Here is a 21,783-nt window from a genome sequence, read left to right on the forward strand (position 1 = left end):
CAACCTAAGCATTCTAGTGATGGTGTCATTTAAGCCATAGCTAGTAGAATGGTAAGGAACTTTGAACAACTCCGACACTCTGGTTCTTCTTGAATTTACATTGGAGTTAATCATTTGTGTTACAAACGGACCATTCATATCACCATTTATAACTTTATGAAGAAGTCTTCGATCAATTTCAGCGCGGCGGTGCTCCAAAATAGATAAGTTAAGAAGAAGCGGCAGAATTTCTGAGTAGCTACTCATAATCGGACCTCATATATCCGAGCTTGAATGCACATGATCTCAGAAATTTGTTTTGTACTTTTTCAATCATAGGTATATCTATCTGATATAGAGGACTCCATATCATGGAATTATTTTCCAAGACCGAGCGTACCAAAGAAAAGTACAGTACAGTACAATATTTTAAAAGGTATTTATAGAAAATTTATCTGTAGATTGTTGAACAAATCCCAATAATTTGAGATTTAGATATGTGATCAATATGATCTTTAAAGGTTACTTTGCTATCAAACAACACTCCCAAGTCCCAAACACTGTTAGTCAACGTTAGAATAATGTTTTTGATTATATATATATTAGATAACATTTATGAAAATTTAAATGAAGCATGTTTTCATCACACCAACGAGATGAGTTATTTAAATATATCTGTAACAGTTCTGCACCATAAAAGTTATTCACAACCCTGTAAAGTTTGAGATCATCTGCAAACATTGAATAATAGCTGTGGCGTATGACATCCTTCTCTGACAAGTTTCATTTTTTTGGGGAAAACTCATTTCAAACCCATTTTGAACCCACGTATATTTGTATGAGTAATGAAAATTTATATAGGTCACAAGTCAGTAAAAATTAATAGAGATCAAACCGTGCAAAAGACTGCATCAAGGAGAGGTACATACGTACTAGAAAATAAGTATTTGTAAATAAAATCTGGAAATATTGATCTCTCCCAACTACCTACACTGTAGGTTATGGTAAATGGCTGCCGGAAAACAACTACTTTCCTGGCTCGTGCCACACTGGATACTGAATTATATCCGACATACATACAGTGTGTTTCACTTCTCATGGAAACACCCCCGTATCTTCCGTAATATCGAGGTGGAACGATGAAACTCTCAGGACTGATGGAAATACTCAAAATGCATCTACCACCTGAATGGGGTTGGCCAAAGTGATATACTCACTGGTGTGAATCATTATGATAATACTGTGGCATTTAATGGAAATAACAAAAAGGCTTTAGAAAATAATAATAGGTTTTAATATATTTATAAAAATCAAATACAACATAACAATAGTTTGGAACCAATAATTACATACTTTTCCAAAAGTTATTTGGGGAGGTACGAATGTTATTCCTGGCATTTATGAAATTTCACATCCCCGGAATCACTTTTAATCAAATAAGCAGAGCAAATTTATGAAGTACCGAGAGTTGTTACCATGTCTGAATGAAAATTCAGAATGAATTCATGCAACTTGTTGGTAACACTTCTTATTCATTCCATTTGATTCCATGGAAGCAAAAACCCAAAAAAGCCAAGAATAACTCTCATACCTACATATAATTTATATTTCTGATTGATCATATTTACAAGCTATCCCGGATATAAATTAGTAGTGAACAAATAAATCTAGATTGTAACAAATATTTTCCACAGGGAGCAGATGAACTCAACATTGAAAAAATATTAGTTCTTGAAGAACATTCAATAAAACAAGAAATAGATATGATCACAATAAAAACGACAGATTCAAAATTTCAAAGTGATTCACATAACATTCAAATTAGATTCAATTGTGATCTTCATCACTTATCACATGTTGGAACGTATTTCTGGCTATTGGCCTCATCAGAGAGGTGCAGCCAAGGACAAAAATGGGCAACACCTGGTTGCCGACAACAGGAAACAACATATATGAGCGGAGTAAACAACGGGAGCCTACCGCACATTTGTGGTTCAAGTTATAAGCCAATAGCTCCCATATTTGGAATTTTATTTGAAATAAGAAATGTTGAACCATTTAATTGATTGATATTTTTCATTAGTATATTCCAAAATTCAATATCTAGTATGAGTATGGGGACTCGCAACAAATTCCTTATTGGAACCAATTGAAAACCTCAAAACAAACTTATACAGTATATATTCAAGTTGAACTACAAGGAGCCTACAATCAACTTGTATAAGCCAAAAAAAAACTATTAGATTTGTAATCCTTACATAAATTCAAATTATGTACCTTCATTTGTTTGGTCAAAAATAAGCTCAAACATTCAAATATGAGTTTCAAATCATTGGTGACCAACACAACCATATGTCAAGATATTCTTTTTTTTGGTGCTCTGTTCGTTCCCAGTTATGTTAAAATTTTGAATTATTGTTTTCTTGCTCCTACTATAAACATGAGAAAGAAAGAGAGAGAGAGAGAAATAAGTTTATTGTCTCAAGAAAAAGTTCTTGTTGACAAACAACTGTAGTATAAAAGTAGTAGCTAAAATCTTGTCTACATAAAATAGAATGTCAAACACATTCATACATAACAAATAAATGTATGTTTCTTGGGAAAATAAATCGTTACTATTGAAAAAAAAGACCTAGCATTCGTAGGAAACAACTAACATGTCCACGTAGGCTCCTGATGTTGACTTCATTCATAGTGTTGTTTTCTGTTTCCGGAAACCAGGTGTTGTCCATCTATGCACTTTGCTGCATCACGCTGATGAGGCTAATGGCCAGAAACACATGTCCGCGGTTTGCAGGTGTCCACTATATTAATGAGTTTTCATGTATGAACAACTCTATAGAAATAATACACCTCTCGAATAAGGAAGAAAATTCGTATCAACGCGACGACCTTTCAGAATAAGTTAGATAAAGGATCTTCAGAAGTCTGAATATTTTCAAGTTTTTTTACAGATGCTGGTTTATGAATTGTCTTATTGGAGGACTTGAACACAGACTCTGAAACAAAAGAATGATCCCTGAAAAGAAAAACACTTCATAGTATTTTAAGAACTCACCTTTCGTTTTCGTAATACTAGAGCTGCTAGCAGTCGAAAACAAATCTTCATCGCTCGATTCATCATCGAACAATTTTTTTATCTTTTTAGACTTAGCTTGGGAAGAGCTGAACAAATCATTGTCCGACTCGCTTCCGGAATCAAATAGACCCTTGGTTTTGTTGGCGGTAAATTCTTTAGAAGAATCTTGTTTATTGACTTGATCCTTCTCAGTTGAGACATTCAAGTCTTTGGACGTTTCTGAGAAAATACTTTCAGTCTTCTTTTCCTGAGAGGGTATTTCATCCTCTTCTGCTTTTCGTGGTGTTACATCCATTCTATTTGGTACATCTTCTGGAAAAGTATAAGTATAAAATATCTTTGCTATACTTTGCACTCAATCAATCAATCATATACCCTATTGGGTATAGAACATGTCAATCACAATGAACAATAAAGTATTTCTTAAACTAAAAAGAAACCAATAGTTTTACAATCAATATACATAAGTTTCCCTAGTAACAGGTTGCAGTCGTCCTTGTTAGTCACAATGCCTTTGCGGTCTACTTAAAAAGCTGAATCATCTGCATGCAACGTTATATTCTATTCCGGTAGATATTCCGCTAATTCAGCTATAAACAGTGTGAACAGTACTGAAGCTAGTACAACTACCTTGAGGAACGCCTACTTCCAGCTTTACGAGTTCTAAACGATGCCTACTCACTAATCCATCTGGTTCCTTTTGAGATATTTGAACAAACTGACTTCTATCCAATAAGTAGGATGAAATCAGTTTTGCAGCCTTATTTCACCCAGCGAGCTTCTTGAGCAGTGTCTCATGTGAAACACAATCAAAAGTTCTACTTAAATCGCAAAAGAGACCTATGGGTGATCGGCAATTGTCAATTCCTTCAAGGATATTATTGTAAAAATCAAGTGAAGCTGTTGTAGTAGATTTACCTTTTCTGAAACCGTGTTGTTCTTTTGGTATCAGATTATATTTCTCTATGAATGATGTTAGTCTGTCTAAAATGCAGTACTCAAATACTTTTGCAAAAGGAGAGATTCCCGATACTGGTCTATAATTTTCAATGCGCGATTTATCTTTCTTTTTATATATTGGAGTTATCTTTGCCGACTTCATATGACTGGGAAATATCCCTGTTTCTAGAGAGCGGTTCATTATATGTGCAAGTGGTATAACCAGGCCCTTGTCAAATTCTCTCACAATAGCTGTGGGAATTTCATCAGGACCTGTAGACATTTTATTTTTTAAAGTTTGTATTCTGATTGACATTTCTGCATCACTGAAATGCATCAAAACGATCGAGTTAGGATTGGATTTTCTCGTAAAATTAAAATTACGAATTTCAGGTATTGACTCTACTACTCTCTTCTATAAAGGCTACTTCTATAAAGGCTCGACAAGATAATCTATCAAATTCAGTCCCACATAGATGTTGATAAAATTATTCCAAAATGAAAGTCAAGGTTTAGCCTCAGCAAAGCTGTGTCACTGTGCTTCAGAGAGATATTGACGACATCCTCACTGTGATTGATAAAAAACTATTTTGGTTATGTTGAAGAACACTACTGACTGAATTTTAAGATTTTTCAATGTTCGAGTGGGAGAAAGCACCTGCTCGGTTATAAACAGAAGCTAACTATGCATTTTCGTAAATAATATATTAGTTCTTGTTTTTTTTCAACCGTTTTGTATGTGCTGTAGTATCTATTAGGGATTATTATTGTTGCAAATCATGGCCGAAAAAAAATAACGCCGGACGCCACTGGTAGCCATAAACCAATCGTGACGTAGCTAAGAGCGCGCGAATGTACGATGATTCCCCACCACTCTAGAAGCAGCGAGAATAATGATACCGATTTTGACGGAACTTCGGCGATATTTCTACGGCATTCGATTACGATATTTAAAGGCTAGCCACGAGGATATCGACACAGTCAATTGGACGATACAGTGCGGTACGCGAAACGATCTATAAAAATAGTTGAAGTTTTATTAGAAGTGTTTGTTGTATTTAAAGAGAAATAAAGTTAAGTTTAATTATTGTTCAGTGTAGTCAATTATTGGTCAACCCACGGGGAAAAACGTAACATTATTATCTTAATTCTGACTTCAAGTACTCACCAACTTCCTTCTTTTCTTGTTTATTACTCAATATAGAGTCATCATCTATTACAGACTTTCTCATTGCAGCTTGACGTCCTCTTCTTGTTGATGGGCGCCTGTTCAGAGGAAGCTTTGCTCGGTCCTGTTGAACAGGGATATAAAATAACATTTAGCCTTCAAAACATTTCAGCATTCATAACTATTTCTGATGCATGTTCTCAAAACGTGAGTGATCAGTGAAAAACCAACAAGCTTTCTACTAACCTTTGTAACACTGTGTAGAACCTCAACATTGTCGACGTCATCAAAACTTACTGCTTTTTCTAAAGTGGTTCCTGGCAGATTTTTACGAACAACAGGAATGCTGGATGTTTCTACTGTTTCAGCCTTCAAAAAAGTATAATCCTCCCTTTTTGCAGAATCAAGACTTTGCGACTTACTCAATTCTCTGGCTTTTTGTGGAGAATAACCAGGCATCAGTGCATTTACATTAATATTCATTGAGTGTCTCAATTTTCCAGGTGAAACTATAATTAAAATAGATTTTATTGCATTGTGAAATCAAAGATGAGTTGACGAAAATATTTTGTGTATTCACTGATCATTCAGTAATAAAAATATACAAATCTGGTAAAATACCTCGAAGTAGTATACGGTAGTATAATAATAATAATAATAATAATAATAATAATAATATTTATTGATTTCTTTAGGACATCCTAATATACATACATTATTTTAAAAATATATAAATAAATGACATAAATAACAAAAATAATGATACGATAGAAGAAAAAAAAATAAAAACCATTCTTCAATGGTTTCAACATGAGGATGTACATAATAAATATATTATCAAACAGAAAAAAGAAAATCAAGGACGATATTTTATATATTTCATGGTTTTTTTTAATTGTAAAACATTTATTGAATCTTCCAACGAAAGTGGGAGTTTGTTATACTCATTCCAACCTTTATAAAATAAAGACTTCATCGTACTAGTCAAATTAGTTCGAGGAAGGTGGAATTTTTGGGAGCTACTCGCTCTTGTTAAGTGGTTATGGATTCGTGATTTATATATACAGAACTCTTCAAAATAAGTTGGAAGCAAGTCATGTGTTAGTTTGAAAATGAATATCACTGCTAACTCGTACAGTATATGGGTAACAGACAGCCACTGCAATGTACTTAACATGTTTGATATACTGGAATACCTGTTCACTTGTAAAATAATCCTCATTCCACGATTCTGTAACTTATGCAAAGCCGATACCTTATTTTGGTCAAGTGAAGAAAATTGTTATGGAGAATCGACGAATTATATGGAAAATTACGTATTTACTCACGTACTTATTAATCAAAATGACATATTATAGCATGTGAGAACATTTTGAGGATTATCCGTTTTCCTAATCATATTTTAATGTGTACTACTATAGTTGTGTGGCTTACTCAATTTGCAGGTAAACGACTTGTGAAGAATAGTTTTTCTCATTTTCCCTTCTGATTTAATTTCAATAATTGTTTTCAATTGCACCGTTTGTGTACTGTTGTAACAAGGAAATATATCGATATAATAACTTTCATTATAACATCAGACTTCACAAAAAATGAACAAAGAGAGTTGAGAAATATTGGATCAACCAACTCGCCAAAAGAATTATTTTCAAATCTAAAGAATTAATTTGAAAATATCAAAGAGAGAGAGTTCCTACCTTTTATATTGAGGTTATTACTTTCCCCTTCATTTTTGAGCATGTCCATTATACTGGATATCGCAGAATTTCGTCGAGAACCCTTGATTTCACTTTCCATTGGACTTTGTAACACATTATTTTCATGATCGTTACTGTTTTGGTCGATAAATATATTCTTAACACCATGATCCCTACTTACATTACTTGATATTTCATTACTTTCTCCATCCTTTGCAAATTCCAATTCATTTTTGATAGATGGCTCATCAATAGCAAGGAAATTGTTTTCTGAATCCAAAATTTCTGAAGAAAATGAACAAATGACAACAAAATTTCTGAAGAAAATTAACAAATGACAAGATTACTTTTTTTTCTTTAAAAAAGTTCCACAAAGTTTATGGAGATCAAATCGTGATGTGTAGTTTTTGAAATTACTATGGATCTTCATCAAGTAACGGCCAAATCAATCAGAAAATTGATCACAACTTACTGTTGTCTGTAGTTTCCATCCCTGGTATATTTTCGCTAGGTGTTATGTTAACCGTGCTTATATTTGAAACTTCTTGTATAATATCAAGATTTGATGGCACCGTTGCTGAGTCTGCTCCGCTTTTAGTAACAAAAAGACTGTCTTGGTACTGCTGTTCACTGAATATATCAGAAGACAATCTTCTTGAAGAAGAGGCATATGGATAAAAAGATGAATCATCTGTGTAAACCCTAAAAAGGAAGACAGTATTGATATTTTGCTTTATCGTTAAACTCCAATACATAAATTTGGATTCACTTTATACAAGTGTTTGTAGAAATAAATCAATATCACAATAAAAATTTGCGGTGATTTTTTTAATAATAAAAACAAGCAGTAGCTGATAATAAAACGGAAATGAAATATGTACAATGCATACCATCAGAAAGTTAGGTTATTATTTTGATCTACAGTCAAAAATGTTAAGTTGTTTCAAAACTTTTGTTCGTATAAAACGTTCAAAAATTATTTATGTCGGAGCAAGTGCTTCCTTTTATGCAGTTGCGGTCAAGAAATTTGCGGTCGGATGTGGCAAACGTGCGGTTGTCCGTCTAATCATGCCATCGAAAATATAGATTTGGACCGCAGATGCCCAACCACATTTTGTGGTTATAAACTTTAAAATACACGTACCCAGATAGAGGCATTTTATGCAGACGTTCAACGTTTTTGTTGGCGCCATTCGCTCTGCCGATTCCGAGTGAATAGTTTTGAAAATGAGGTCAGACGGGGCAGACGTCAAGACAGAACAGTTTATTGAGGAAATCAGATGTAGGACGGCTATTTGGGATGTGTAAATGTAGATTTCACTGAGCATTTTACAACTGTAAGATGATTTCTTTCAGTTGTCAACTACCTAGTAAAATTTTACTGTTGATATTACACAATAGTTCGGAAAATATACCACAAAAAACGCCCGATGACAAATATACCTACCAGAGGTATACCCAAAAATGTTTTAAAATATTTAGAATAGTCTTCTGTTGATCACTAAACGGATACTTTATTGTTCATGTAATTTTTATATTTTTGAATTTTGTCAGGCAACTGAACCCGCAGAACTTACAAAATAATCTGTCTAACACTGTAAGCTTGTTTTCTTTCTTTAGGAATGCCCCATCTATAGATCGTGATCTTTTAAATATGGGTGCTCCACTTCTTTCTTTGCTTTCACGCAACCAAAACGATCCTTTTTCAGATCGGTACGTCACGTGTGATAAAAGTGGAACTTCTATGACAACAGGAGACGTTCCGGACAGTGGTTGGAGACCGATGAGCCTCCCAAGGTTCCATGTACATATAAATAAAATTGCGAAATATTTCAGAAACGTTGAACACTACGCCAATAATAATACAATACATTTTTGTAATAGCATGCATTGTTTCAAAATGAAAAATACAAAGTAAAACCTATAGAAATCGTTTGTTAATCATTTCCCCTACACAAACACACATATTTCAATTAGTTTTCGATATATTAACCGGTAAACAGTTGTCCCTCTTTTATTTCGGTTAACCAGGGTTTTACTATATTAATTCATTTAACCAGAACAAACTGAAAAATATAAAACACTGAAAAACATTTATAACTTATATAACAAGAAATAACAGTACTTTCTATTTCTCCTGATCACAAATTTGTTGGAAATCATTTTTAAATTGATAATCTTCAACTCAAAAACGTTATAATAATGTTGTAAATTATCCCCTGAAACAAAATATCGCCGGCCGCCGCTGGTCTTCGTCAATCAAGGTCGCCCTCAAGCTGACTTGCACTTCTCAAATGTTCTAGATGTCGCGTCGTTTCGAGAGACTTCTCTATCGGCTTTCAGAGACTTCCATTGCGATATATAAACAATACCAACAGGCAGACCAGGGAACTCTAGTTGAAAGTTTGGTACGAAATGATCTAATAAGGCGATAGACTTTTGAGTGATAGTCTAAAGTTTCAGTTGAAGTGTTTGTGTTGTATTGTCAGTGTACCAGCGAAATACTTTTGTATATGATTATGTGGTTTAAACTTGAGATTGCCATTTCAATTACAATGAGAATACATGAATTTTCACATTTCTTTAAATATTACTGATAATGTATCATATGAAGATTTATAATATAAACTCATAATTTCTGACTTATTCAATAGGCTCTCGTGGTATGTACAACAGAAGATGATGATGGATACATAATGAACAATATAACAAAATGGTGTTTACCTGGTGCTGTGATCTCTGACTATCCCACTGGAATCGTTTGGACCCAAGGATGGTGGTTCATCATCAAATAAGTTTGATCTTTGCAAATTTTCATCAGCACGATATGAGGTATAATCATCAGAATCAGAAAAGTTATCTGATTTTGTATCCCAATCACCATCGTCGTCATCTGGTGGAGGAGTTGAATCGAAGAGTCTAACAATAACTTTATCTTCTTTCTGTTCAGAATCATACCTTGGAGTAGTCTCTTCCTTCGGTGACAGATGAGAGACTACGTTTTCTTCTTGAACAATAAATAAATAAGAAAATAGTTTAAATATATACGTAATTCAATCTGATATCAAAATTCAACTCACCCAATCCAGATGACTGTTGCTCCTGCTCAGTATCAAACAGGCCTTTACCAACTCCTTCAAAAAGTTTCGAAAGTTTATCATTAGTTTGTGCTTCATCAACATCAGGAACCATAAATTCCCTTTTTATAGAATTTTCTTCAATATTAACGTGCAATCCATTATTATTTACGCTGTCATCTTTGACAGACACCTCAACGTTATTCTCAAACTTTGGATCATCTTCAACATCCATGGAGGAACTGTGACTTCTTTTCTCTTCACCTAATACACTAACGGTATCATCTGTAATGACTTCATTTTTGTTTTTTAAATCATCCCTTCTTATAGTGTTGTCAACACTGCTTGTCTTCTCACTAAATAAATCATTTGAATCAAACAAGTTAGATTTGAACTTCTTTGAGGTTAATTCTGAGAATAGGTCATCCTTGAATAGTTCATCATCATCATCATCGAAGAGACTGATATTTGTTTTTTTGTTGGCTAGAATACTATTGAATTTGTCATCGAATAGACTGACATTTTTGAGTGGTTTCTTTTCTGTCTCAACATTGTCATAACTCTTTATATCTTGTGATATATCTTCAGACTTGACTGATTTTGTATCTGGATATTCTTTTTTAATGAGTACTTTGTTTTCCATGTCACTATCTTCATCGTCAAAAAGGTTATTTTTCTTGAGAGGTACTTTTTTAGATTCTTGAGAAAAGTTATCTTCAGTATCATCGTCAAATAGACTGAATTGTTTTCGTCTCACTTGTCTCTTATCTTCTGGAACTTGCTGAGGTATAACAGACGCTGGTTCCGATGTATTTTTCTCTTCCTCTTTGAAGAGGTCATGGGTGATATTCTGTTGTTGATTTTTGAGCACATTTTTTATTTCGTCGTTGCCAAAAATATTTGAATTGCCAAATATCGACACACCGCCAGTGGGTTTCTAAATAATAAAATGAAAGTCAAATTGAGCCTTTGCATTAAACTTGAAAAATATTTACTCTCTAATAGTCAAAAAAAGTTCTTCAAATAATATTCTTTCAATTTGTGTTCTTACCTTTTTGCTGACTTCCTCTGTTGGTTTATACTCATCTTTTAATTTCGGTGGTTCATCTTTTAATTTCGGTGGTTCATTATCAAACAATGGAACACTTGGTTTGAGAAATGGCGGTTTAGCAAATGGAGTTTTACTTGTTGAAAATATATCATCATCACTACTATCATCACTGTCAAATAGACCTTTGCTCACCTTCAAAATAAATATTTTTAGGTCAATAATAATTTGACGTTATCACTGATATACAGACTTTTGAAGATTTAGGCAAGAAACTTGTGTTTTTGTCAATTTTCTGTCCTGAATTTTCACTCTTATGGTCATCATTTCTTGTATTGAATGGTATTTTGTTCTGATTGCCGGCGTGAATGGAGTCAACATCATCAAATAAACGTTCTCCTCCTGAAAATATACCAGCGCTAGCTGATTTTGGAAAAAGTCTATCCTCAGGTTCACTCAAAGGAGGTGGTTCATCAGAGAAGAGATTACCTGTTAAATCATCTGCATTAGAACAATAAAAATAAAATGATTTTTTTATATTTTTATCTATCACTTAATTTGAAAAACAGAGAGCGTATGTCAAAATCCCTCTCTCTTTAGACACAAAAAGAGAGGAAGAAAGAGGCGTTTTCGTTTACTTTAGATAAAGTAAATTGCAACAACAGTTTATATCTACATATAGTAAATTATCTGGCTTTACTTGAACTGATAATTTATACATATAAATGTAATTTCAAATGCAAAATGATGAAATCACTGATTATTCTATTTTCAAAGGAACTTTTGAAAGCAGATAGCTTCACATAGATGAAAAATCAAAATAAATGCATGTAGAATATCATAAAGGAAAACAAAAACAGAGAACAACGAAGTAAAGACCCACCAGTCTCACCAAACACCTTCAATGCTTACTTTGTAAATAATGCAAAAAACCTAATCCAAAAAATAGATAGTTCAAACTTGGACCCTCTCAAAAAACTAAACAATTTGAATTTTGAAAACTCTACTCTAACAGAATTTACCTACAATGAAGTTAGATATGTAATAAAGTCATTAAAAAATAAACCCAGCAGAGATATATATGGACTGAATGTTGAAGTGATCAAATGCGTATCAAATTTAATTCTAATCCCTCTAACTAAACTGCTGAACCAGTGTACAAAAGAGTGCATTTTCCCCTCCGTCTTGAAAGAAGCATTAGTAATACCTATCTTCAAAAGTGGAAACCCAAATGATCCTACAAACTACAGACCAATATCTCTGCTACCAATAATATCAAAAATATTTGAAAAATGTATAGCTCTACAAATTGTACATCATTTTGAGAATTATGACATATTCACAGACTGCCAGTATGGATTCCGAAAAGGTAGAAACACTGAAATGGCGATACTAGATCTTAACAACAAAATAAACAACTTTTGAAAAACTAGAGTATTCAGAAATAACTTTTTGTGATCTAAGCAAAGCATTTGATTGTGTATCACATGAAATTCTCTTGAATAAATTAAAACTATATAATTTTTTTGACAACACTATAAAGTTGATCAACTCGTACTTAAAAAATCGATTTCAAACTGTGAAAGAGGGCAATTCTCCATCAACAAAAAAAAAATTACAACTGGTGTACCGCAAGGATCTATTTTGGGACCTCTACTATTTATAATTTTCATTAATGACCTACCATATTGGGAGAACCCGTTTATATGCAGACGATACTACAATCCAAACAAATGCTAAAACTCTAGATGTGGTACTTATATTATCCTCTGAAGCACAGTCACAAACTGAAAGGTGGTTCAATGAAAACGAATTATATCTGAATAAAAACAAAACCCAAAACATGGTATTCACCCTAAGAAACCGGAAAATTACTCAAATTCGCAAAGTAGTGTGAAATTTTTGGGAATTAATTTTGACAGTGAGTTAAAATGGGATCATCATATAAATGAACTATCAAAAAAGCTAATGAGAAATCTATTTTTACTAAGAAACCTCTCCAGACAAGTTTCAAAAGCAACTCTTCGAACTGCATATTTTTCCTTGTATGAATCCATCATTTCTTATGGTATTGTCGCCTGGGGACATGCAACCGATTGTGATAGAATATTCCGACACCAAAGGAAAGCAATTAGAATATTAGACAATATCGGCTACAGAGATGAATGTCGAAATTCATTCATTACATTAAAAATACTAACCTTTCCTTCTCTATATATCATGGAAAATTTAATATGTATAAAAAATAATCTATCTCAGTATGAAAGTTTTGAAAATGTGCAAGACTACAACACTAGGCATAAAAATGATTTGAGTACAAACTACTGCCGCTTAAAAAGATGTCAAAAGGGACCAAATTTTTGGGCTGTGAAATTTTACAATAAATTACCACAAAAAATAAGATTTCTACCTATTAACATATTCAAAATTAGGATAAAATATTTTTTAATAAAAAACGCCTTCTTCAGCACCGAAGAATTCCTGCACTGTGATATAAGTTCCTTAACCATACAGGCATTTGTCGTTGTTTGAAAGTACCCAATTTCAAATTTTACTGCTTTGTTTTTAAATGTGCTCGTCTTCATAACTCAGATGTACTTATAAGATATAAATATTTTTTATAAAAAAAGAAAAAACTTGTTCTATGAATTGTACGCATCTATTGTTTATGTAAATATTAATAGATGCCTGACATATACTAATTTTAATTATATGTACATATTGACTTGTGTAAATACTGATGAATGTATAAAACACCAATAAATTATCTATCTATCTAATAATGTTTTTACTCAATACTGAACACAGATTATTCAGACATGAAACTTAAAAAGAATCAAAAACTGTGAATGATCATAATGATTAAAAGTAGAGACCTGTGGAAGATAATAATTTGTTATGCTTCATTTATATTTTTCATTGAATCAACATAGTAGTAATTAAATGATGATCGAGTTCTTTAAAGTACTTCAAGATTTTGGTATAATGATATATCTAGTAAATCGCAGAGTTTACACAAAAAATATATTAGGCTACCTACTAAAATTGAATCTTGTTACAAGTTTGACTTACCACAAAATGTATTACTTCTCACGGGTTGGATTGGTTCTTTATTGATTTGTCCAGTTAGATTTTCTTGTGTACTAATAACACTGTCAAGTTTAGCAGCCAACTGTTCAGCAAATAATTTACTTGAAATCGATGCCTTGAAATTCAGAATAAAATATAAAATATTATATCAAAGATCTTTCAGACGATCAATTATTCAGCACGTTTCTAATAATTAGAACTCACATTTACTGTTGAATTTTCCTGTTCTTCACATGTGGTCACTAATTCTGGTCTTCTGGTAGAATCATCAAATGTCGAATGAGCTACCGGTCGATTTTCACTTGTTTGACTTGAAAAGTCCAACTCTGAGCTAGTTTCGGATCCTTTGAACTGTAGAAACAAATGCAGAGTATTTCCCATTACTGTATTTATATTTTTTTATCAAAATCAATGCTGAGAAGTAAATGAATTGAGGAGTGAAAATGATCTGATTTGAAATCAAACCTAATCTGATCATATTTTGTGAAAAACTTTCCTTCTCGAAACTAGCTGAATCGTATCATTAAAGCGGTGGGCCATGAAGTGTTATGTTAATGCAGGAGAGAGGAGCGATTTAATGAGTATTTCAAATAATAAAGTTATTTTGCGAATACTGAATATTCATATCCAGACCCGAATATATTCAATTAACAATAAAATGGATAATGTGATACTCAAAATGTGTGAAAAATGATGTACAATATACGATATTGCAGTAATAAAAAAAACATTTATGGATTTCATGACACATGAAACACATGTAGGAAGACTTTCTTTCTACGTTTATGTCTTTCTAAGTGTCTTTTTCTAAGTTATTTTCAAGTTGTCTGTCTTTAAGTTTATTTTTTATAAGTTAGTCTTTCTAAGTATATGTCTTTCTAAGTATGTGTATCAAACCTGCAAGTAAAAGTTTCTGTAAAAGGTTTTTTCTGGCAAGCAGCTGCCTGTTTACAAGCAAAACTCACTAGCCATCAATTTTTGCGATGAAAAAGTATATAGACAAGCAGTCTCTTAAACAAATACTTTGCATGGACATATTCATATATTTCCCTGAATACCATGTGTTAGCTGCAATAGAGATTTTAATAAAATATTCAGTGCTTACGTTTATGACTGTATATTTTAATAAAATCTCAATGATTATTTGACTAACCATATGTTACTACATGCTGTACCAATATTATTATTATTCGTTTGTTTGAAGGTGATTGACAATGTTTCATGATGAATTTCACTAGTTCGGACTTCCATTGTCTACTATTTAAAATGATTTGAAATCCCTGAAACAACTAAAAAAGAAGATTTAAAAATGAATAGCTGAAAATAACAAGTATATTAAGCAAAATAAACCTGAAATGAAATAATAGTGAAATAAAATACAAGTAAAATAGAACAATTGAACAAAAATAAATGAAAATAAAGAAATGAAAATGGGATCGCCACTTTCACCAGTCATAGCCAACATATATATATGGAGTGGTTTGAAACTCTGGCCATTGAAGAAGCCCACAAGAAACCTCGAGTCTGGTTGAGATATGTGAACGACACCTTCACAATATGGAACCATGGGAATACTGAACTAGACGCCTTCCTGAAACACATCACTTTCACAATGGAGAAAGAAATCCACAACGAATTGCCATTTTTAGATGTTTTGGTGAAGAGGACCGACGACACTAAGTGGGAAACATCTGTATACCGAAAACCCACTCATACGGGACAGTATCTGAACCACGAATCCAACCACCATCAACCAACTAAAAAAAGAATCATCAAGACTCTATTAGACCGTGCTTTCGGGCTCTGTAACACGAAGAAAGGTCTCGAGAGGGAACTAGACATCATAAAAAATGATCTTCAACGAAATGGCTACTCCAAAGCGATGGTAGAAAAGACCTTGGCTAAAAGACAGCAGGAGCCTCGCAAGGAAGAGAAGCCGTCACAACCAGTGCTTGCACTTCCCTACATCAGAGGATTATCGGAGAGGATAAGAAGAATTGGTTCCAAGTACAACATCAGAACCTGCTTCAGATCCAGTAACACTATCCGTAGCAGCCTCACGAAAACCAGGCCACCAAACGCAGACTGCGATTCCAAGAATTGCATTTACCGGATATCCTGTGAGTGTGGACAATCCTATATTGGTGAAACTAAGAGGCCATTGAATGTTCGCATTGCCGAGCACAAGAAACACACACAGCGAGGGGAAACCAGCAAATCAGGAATAGCAGACCATGTTTGGACCTATCAACACAACATCGAGGGGTCCCAAGCTGAGATCTTGCACAGAGAGGAACATTGATTTAGGAGAAAATTCAAGAAAGCCGCTTACATGTTGTCCAACAACGTATTCAGCCAAGCCAGCGTAGAAATACGCAACATATGGAAACCCATCATCAAGTGAAAAATTGGCCAACTCCCGCCAAACGGTCATCTCCAACGGAACCAGTGAAGCGAAAAATGGAAAGCGGGGATAAGTGAAAGTACTCGAACGACCTATAAATAGTCATCTCTCGGAGGAATCAGTCCAGTCATCACTCGAAGACGATTGTGGATACTAACAATCGAAACGTCGTGAACTAACGTGACGTGGAATCTCTCAATTTTTCATTTTTACTTTTATTTCCTTTTTTCGTTTCTTTATTTTTATTTATTTTTGTTCAATTGTTCTATTTTACCTGTATTTTATTTCACTATTATTTCATTTCAGGTTTATTTTGCTTAATATAATTGTTATTTTCAGCTATTCATTTTTAATTCTTTTTTTTTTTAGTTGTTTCAGGGATTTCAAATCATTTTATATAGTAGACAATGGAAGTCCGAACTAGTGAAATTATTATCATTATTGTCTTCAGAAAATTTATGCAAAGTATATATCTAGACTTTTAGAATCCTGTAGATAGATTTTTCTGGTGGTTCTTTGATTTGAATATTGAACCAGTGACACTGCAAAAATACACCTACCAAATCTTTTGGCAAGTTATCTTCCGAATCCGATTCACTATAAATATCAGCCATTTTATCATCACCACTGTCGCTTGAAGAGTCTTCTGAATTCCATCGCTTATACCATTCATCAGTTCCAATTACAGGAGGTAATGGACGGTGAGCATAGGTATCTTTCGGTTTTAAAATAAAACTGGAATGAAATGACTGTTAGTAAGATTGGTCTAATCTGTGAATGAGTCTTTTTCTATGTGAAAATGTAAGTTTTTTAATATAATACTGCCAAACCGTGAGTGGTTGCTGTTTTTTAATGCAAGTTTTATTGTATTTGAAAATTGTTCTGTAAATACTGTACCACAATCTTTTATTGAAATGAAGCATTCGATTCTGTAAATCACTCGATCTTATTAGCCAAATTAGATTTCTACGGAGTGAGAGGTGTCTCCCTGGACAGAATGAAGCCATACCTTAACGAAAGATATCAAATTGTTGATCTAGGAAATACCATACCACAAGGGTCAATATTGGGGCCACTTCTGTTTATAATCTATATCAACGACCTGTCTCGCGTGATGAACTCGTCAGGCATAGAAACTATATTATATGCAGATTATGCAACCTTGGGCAAAAAAAATATATAAAATAGATGATCCTCATATGATCCATATTGACATATTAGAGAAAGCTCGATCATGGTTCACACCAAATGACTTGATTCTCAATGAACAAAAAACAGAAACTCTCAATTTTTGAAACAATTTGCTTAAATCGAGATAAGAAAAATTCTACCAAATTTTTGGGAGTACAAATGGATTCCAACCTGAAATGGATAGACGATATAAATAGCATGTGTAGTAAACTTAGCAAGACAGTTTTGGCTATCAGAAGAATTAAAAAAATAGTAAAACAAAGTGCGGCACTTGCAACATATCATTCACTTTTTCATTAAGTCCTTAGGTATAGTATAATCAATTGGAATAATTCATCAAAAGTACATCTTAATAGAATATTTGTCATTCAAAAATCTGCAGTGAAAAAGAAGCATAATCTCTGCCAATTATGATGAAAAGCGTCGACCAATATTTGTAAAACTTAAAATAATGATCCTATATTCAGTTATTGTCTATGAAAATCTGCTTCTTGTTCAACAAAACTTGATGAATAAAGTTGCTCACAAGGATATACACCAACATGATACAAGAAATAAATCAAACCTTGTTCCTACAGCTAATAGGTTGAAAAGAACACATAATATAGGAATTAAGGTATACAATGCCTTATCTGTCGAATTTAGTAACTAGCCATTTAGAAGATTCAAAAACTTATTGAAGAAAATATTAACCAAACAATCTTTATATGAAATTGATCAATTTTTCGAACTTATTCAAGAAGTAATAGACACTTTTGTGGTCACCTCCCGAACTTTTACTCAACTTTGAATATATATAATATGTTAGCTGTGTGATTTATAATTTGTAAAAGCTCATGGCTGTACATTTTAGTCAATTTTTAAAAGATTGGAATTTTATCTTGTTAACTTGTATTTTTTTGTAAATCTAATTTATCTACAAGCATTTTTTAGAAACTATATTGACGAATCTTATCCTCTCAAATCTACTTTGGAAATTGAATTGACGTGTCTAAAAACTGTGTGTTTCTTGAGACTAATAAAATTATTATTATTATTACTATTTGGCAATCTATAATGTCTAATTTTCAGTATCATCCTTTATTTAGTTACTAACTTCAAATTATATTTACTTCTAATTACTTTTTCCAATATACCTTCTTTCAGGTTCTTCATCTTCTTCAGTATCACTAATAGAGACTTCTACCATTTCATAATATTGGTTCATTATCTCCAAACCTAAAATAACTGATTCTGATATCATTTTTTCTTGATCTTCTTCAGAGGGTGGCTTTTCAACAACCTAAAAGTTACTCTCAGTCAAAATCTTACATCTCTTGGAGACAACAATATATTACTTGAATTATTATCAGATAGTCTCGAATCGTCATTCATAAAAGATAATAAACAATAAGAAAAATAGACAGTTTCAACAGTTACCAAATAAAATAATATATTTCATTTGAAATAAGTCATCCCACTATACAAAAATAAGTTATTTAACAATTTCATAGTGAGTAAAATTGTAATTTATACATTCATAAATACATATGTACTTTCACATCATAACAGTTTTTGTTGAAGGTAAAATTCAAGGTAGGTATATACAAATACAAAGAAAACTATAATGTGACAAGAGGTTAATACAATGAGCATCTAGATTCTTTTGTTTCAATGTATTAGTGGTGGGCATGTCTTTGTTCCTATTGGTTGAATTGAATGACCTGATATGAAAGCAATTGAGTGCAGGTAGCCAGGTTTCATCCACTTGACACTTCAGCCTACAGCCTACCAGCACGGATTTTATTCTCTTTAATCGTGTATCCGGCCGTGATAGCCTACGTTCTTAAATCTCCTTATAAAATACAGTATTTCACATTGGTAAGAGAAACTGAATCTCGATACAACTATAACAACTTCCAATTATGTTAATTAACCTAACTATGTGTATAAACAGAAGTAGGTACAGGTAGATGAATCACCCATTTTCAACTGGTCTATTGTTGAAAATTTTCCTGAAAGAATCAAGTAAGATCCCTTCAATATCACAGTATGTGGTGTGACTCATAATAGTGGTCTTCTAGATTGGAGTGTTCATCTATTTCAAACCTTCGTAAGAGTTTGGTGCTTCCGTCAGAGGTTGAGTCATGTTTGAAGATCATCAATCTTATTATTTGATTGACTGGTGCCTCACCTATATTTATTGTCTCATAATAGTCAAGTTAGTTTGGTGCATATTTGGTAATACACCCGTTAAAAATTCTACTTTCAGATGATTTAATAATAAACTTTGCACGGACTGGTTATCAGTCATATTAGGAAACAAGAACCCCAAGAATTCGGAACAATTCTCTTGCATCAATACAACTTTAAATTTCACTGGTGGGAATTCGAGTTATGGAATACAAAAAGCATTCGTGAAATGAATAAGAAAGCTGTGACTTAAGTTTATCATCTATTTTTACATAGATTGTCATTTCATGATTCATCATTAGTAAACTTAGTTTATGATAGCTCAATTATTATAGATTAAAAAAATGTATTACTTTATAACTTTTTAATGTGGCAAGTGTTTCGAGGTAATTTCAACTATGTAAATTCAGTGGTAAGATAATTTTAAAAAATGCTAATAATTTTTGACATTGAGAAATAAAAACATTTGGCCCTGAAAACACTCATGAAATATAGTGTTCTAGTAGACTTCTCGAGTGTCTGTCTAATGAAAAAAAATCCAATTGGTTAAAAAATGTTTTATAGGGTGCTTCCTGTTTAAATTGGTCACACTGTACAAGGCGATTGGGGATACCTCAATATACATAATTACCATAGGAAAGATCTAAAATCTGCATATCTCAGAAATTTCTTGAAGAAGGTGAAGAAACAGGCAGAACTAACATTAGCTGCATAAAATATTTTAGTAGAATCAACGTACAGCTCTGAGCAATTTCTAAATATACCTACAGTATTATTGATTGATGTGACATTTGAATGAGATTTTCTCATCAAACATTTACAACAGTTTGTCTTAAAACTCCAATTTCTGCAAAACTGAATGTTTTCCTAGCAGATAATTTCCTTATTCAAATAATATAACTGTCATCTGAGTTATAACTCATACTATAATAAATTACTGTTCTGTAGATTCACATTACAGGACCAAAGCCCAAAAAATGTGTGAGGTATTGGATATGGGCTTGTGATAAATTCCAAAATTTCAGACATTCGCAGTCTTCAAAGCCCAAGAATTTCGTAGAGATCTTATTTTCTTCTCAACATTTCCTATATGAACTTTTAGCAAGTGGCATTTATCGGTGATTGTACTTGTTTTTATGCTGATTGATAATTTAATTTCTTTGCATTACAATTGCTTTCCTGTAATTCATCAAGTAAATATCATTCAAGAAGTAAGGTTCCTTACTTTCCCATCTTCCTTACTATCTAATGTTTCGTCATCTTCATAAACTCGATTTTCGATAAATTGTGTGTTTTTCAAGCTGTGGAACTGATTTTGAGAAATATCCAGTTTCAAGCTGACTTCATCTGCATGAACCAATAAGTTATCTATATTCTGACTCAATTCTTCAGTTTTTCTTAGCATGTTCTGGAAATAGAAAATTTAACAGTGAACAGAAAGACTTTCTCAATATAATATACTTTTGAAAATAATTTGATTGTATTTAAAAGGGCTACATCGCCAGCCAATGACCACTTGTTAGCATTTTCTAGAATTTCATCTGTTGTCCATGCTTTATCAGAATTCCATTTGCTTTCTGATTCCATACTTAATATCCTATTGATCTGAAAACTGATATATTCTTTAACAAATTATTTAAATATGCGATTCCTTCATTTCATAATTTTCATTGCCCTTTTTTTCAATTTTTCAGATGTCTTCTTCCTTTAGCCAGTGTCACCAACTGCCAAGTCAACCCAATAGGCCTTTTCATTACAATTTTTTTGTGCGCATGCGTCAGTATCAGCCATCTTTTTCGTACTGTTTTTTGTGAACAACTATGTTAAAGAGCCCGCAACTCATGTTTTAAAAATTATAATATAAATTGAAGTTTATTAATTGTAAAAAAAAGTGAAAAAAAAAATTTGTACGTCAAATTCGCAAAATTTAATAGTAGAT

The 21,783-nt window shown here is 32.7% G+C and overlaps 1 protein-coding gene across 3 annotated transcripts; it reads right to left on the reverse strand.

Moving 5' to 3' along the window:
- Nucleotides 1-1,250: 1,250 nt before the first annotated feature.
- Nucleotides 1,251-21,626, reverse strand: FAM21 (Family with sequence similarity 21). Of its 3 annotated transcripts, none has more exons than XM_074184195.1 (16): nt 21,306-21,626; nt 21,070-21,252; nt 18,809-18,954; nt 17,042-17,216; nt 14,282-14,428; nt 14,060-14,192; nt 11,241-11,476; nt 10,991-11,182; nt 9,943-10,876; nt 9,587-9,869; nt 7,335-7,564; nt 6,863-7,147; nt 5,412-5,674; nt 5,166-5,289; nt 3,038-3,367; nt 1,251-2,978 (listed from the first exon to the last, which is right to left on the reverse strand). In XM_074184195.1, the coding sequence occupies exons 1-16, from the start codon at nt 21,429-21,431 to the stop codon at nt 2,875-2,877; spliced, it is 3,891 nt and encodes a 1,296-aa protein (XP_074040296.1). In that variant the 5' UTR covers nt 21,432-21,626; the 3' UTR covers nt 1,251-2,874. The 3 variants fall into 3 exon arrangements, with proteins under 3 accessions (XP_074040296.1, XP_074040295.1, XP_074040294.1); XM_074184194.1 differs by having other exon boundaries at nt 3,038-3,370; nt 9,587-9,866; nt 21,306-21,625; XM_074184193.1 differs by having other exon boundaries at nt 3,038-3,370; nt 21,306-21,625.
- Nucleotides 21,627-21,783: the final 157 nt, after the last annotated feature.

Source organism: Leptinotarsa decemlineata, unplaced genomic scaffold (genome assembly GCF_025532065.1).
Source record: "Leptinotarsa decemlineata unplaced genomic scaffold, Ldec_3_MD MMD2_tig00026354_RagTag_RagTag, whole genome shotgun sequence".
NCBI classification, from domain to species: domain Eukaryota; kingdom Metazoa; phylum Arthropoda; class Insecta; order Coleoptera; family Chrysomelidae; genus Leptinotarsa; species Leptinotarsa decemlineata.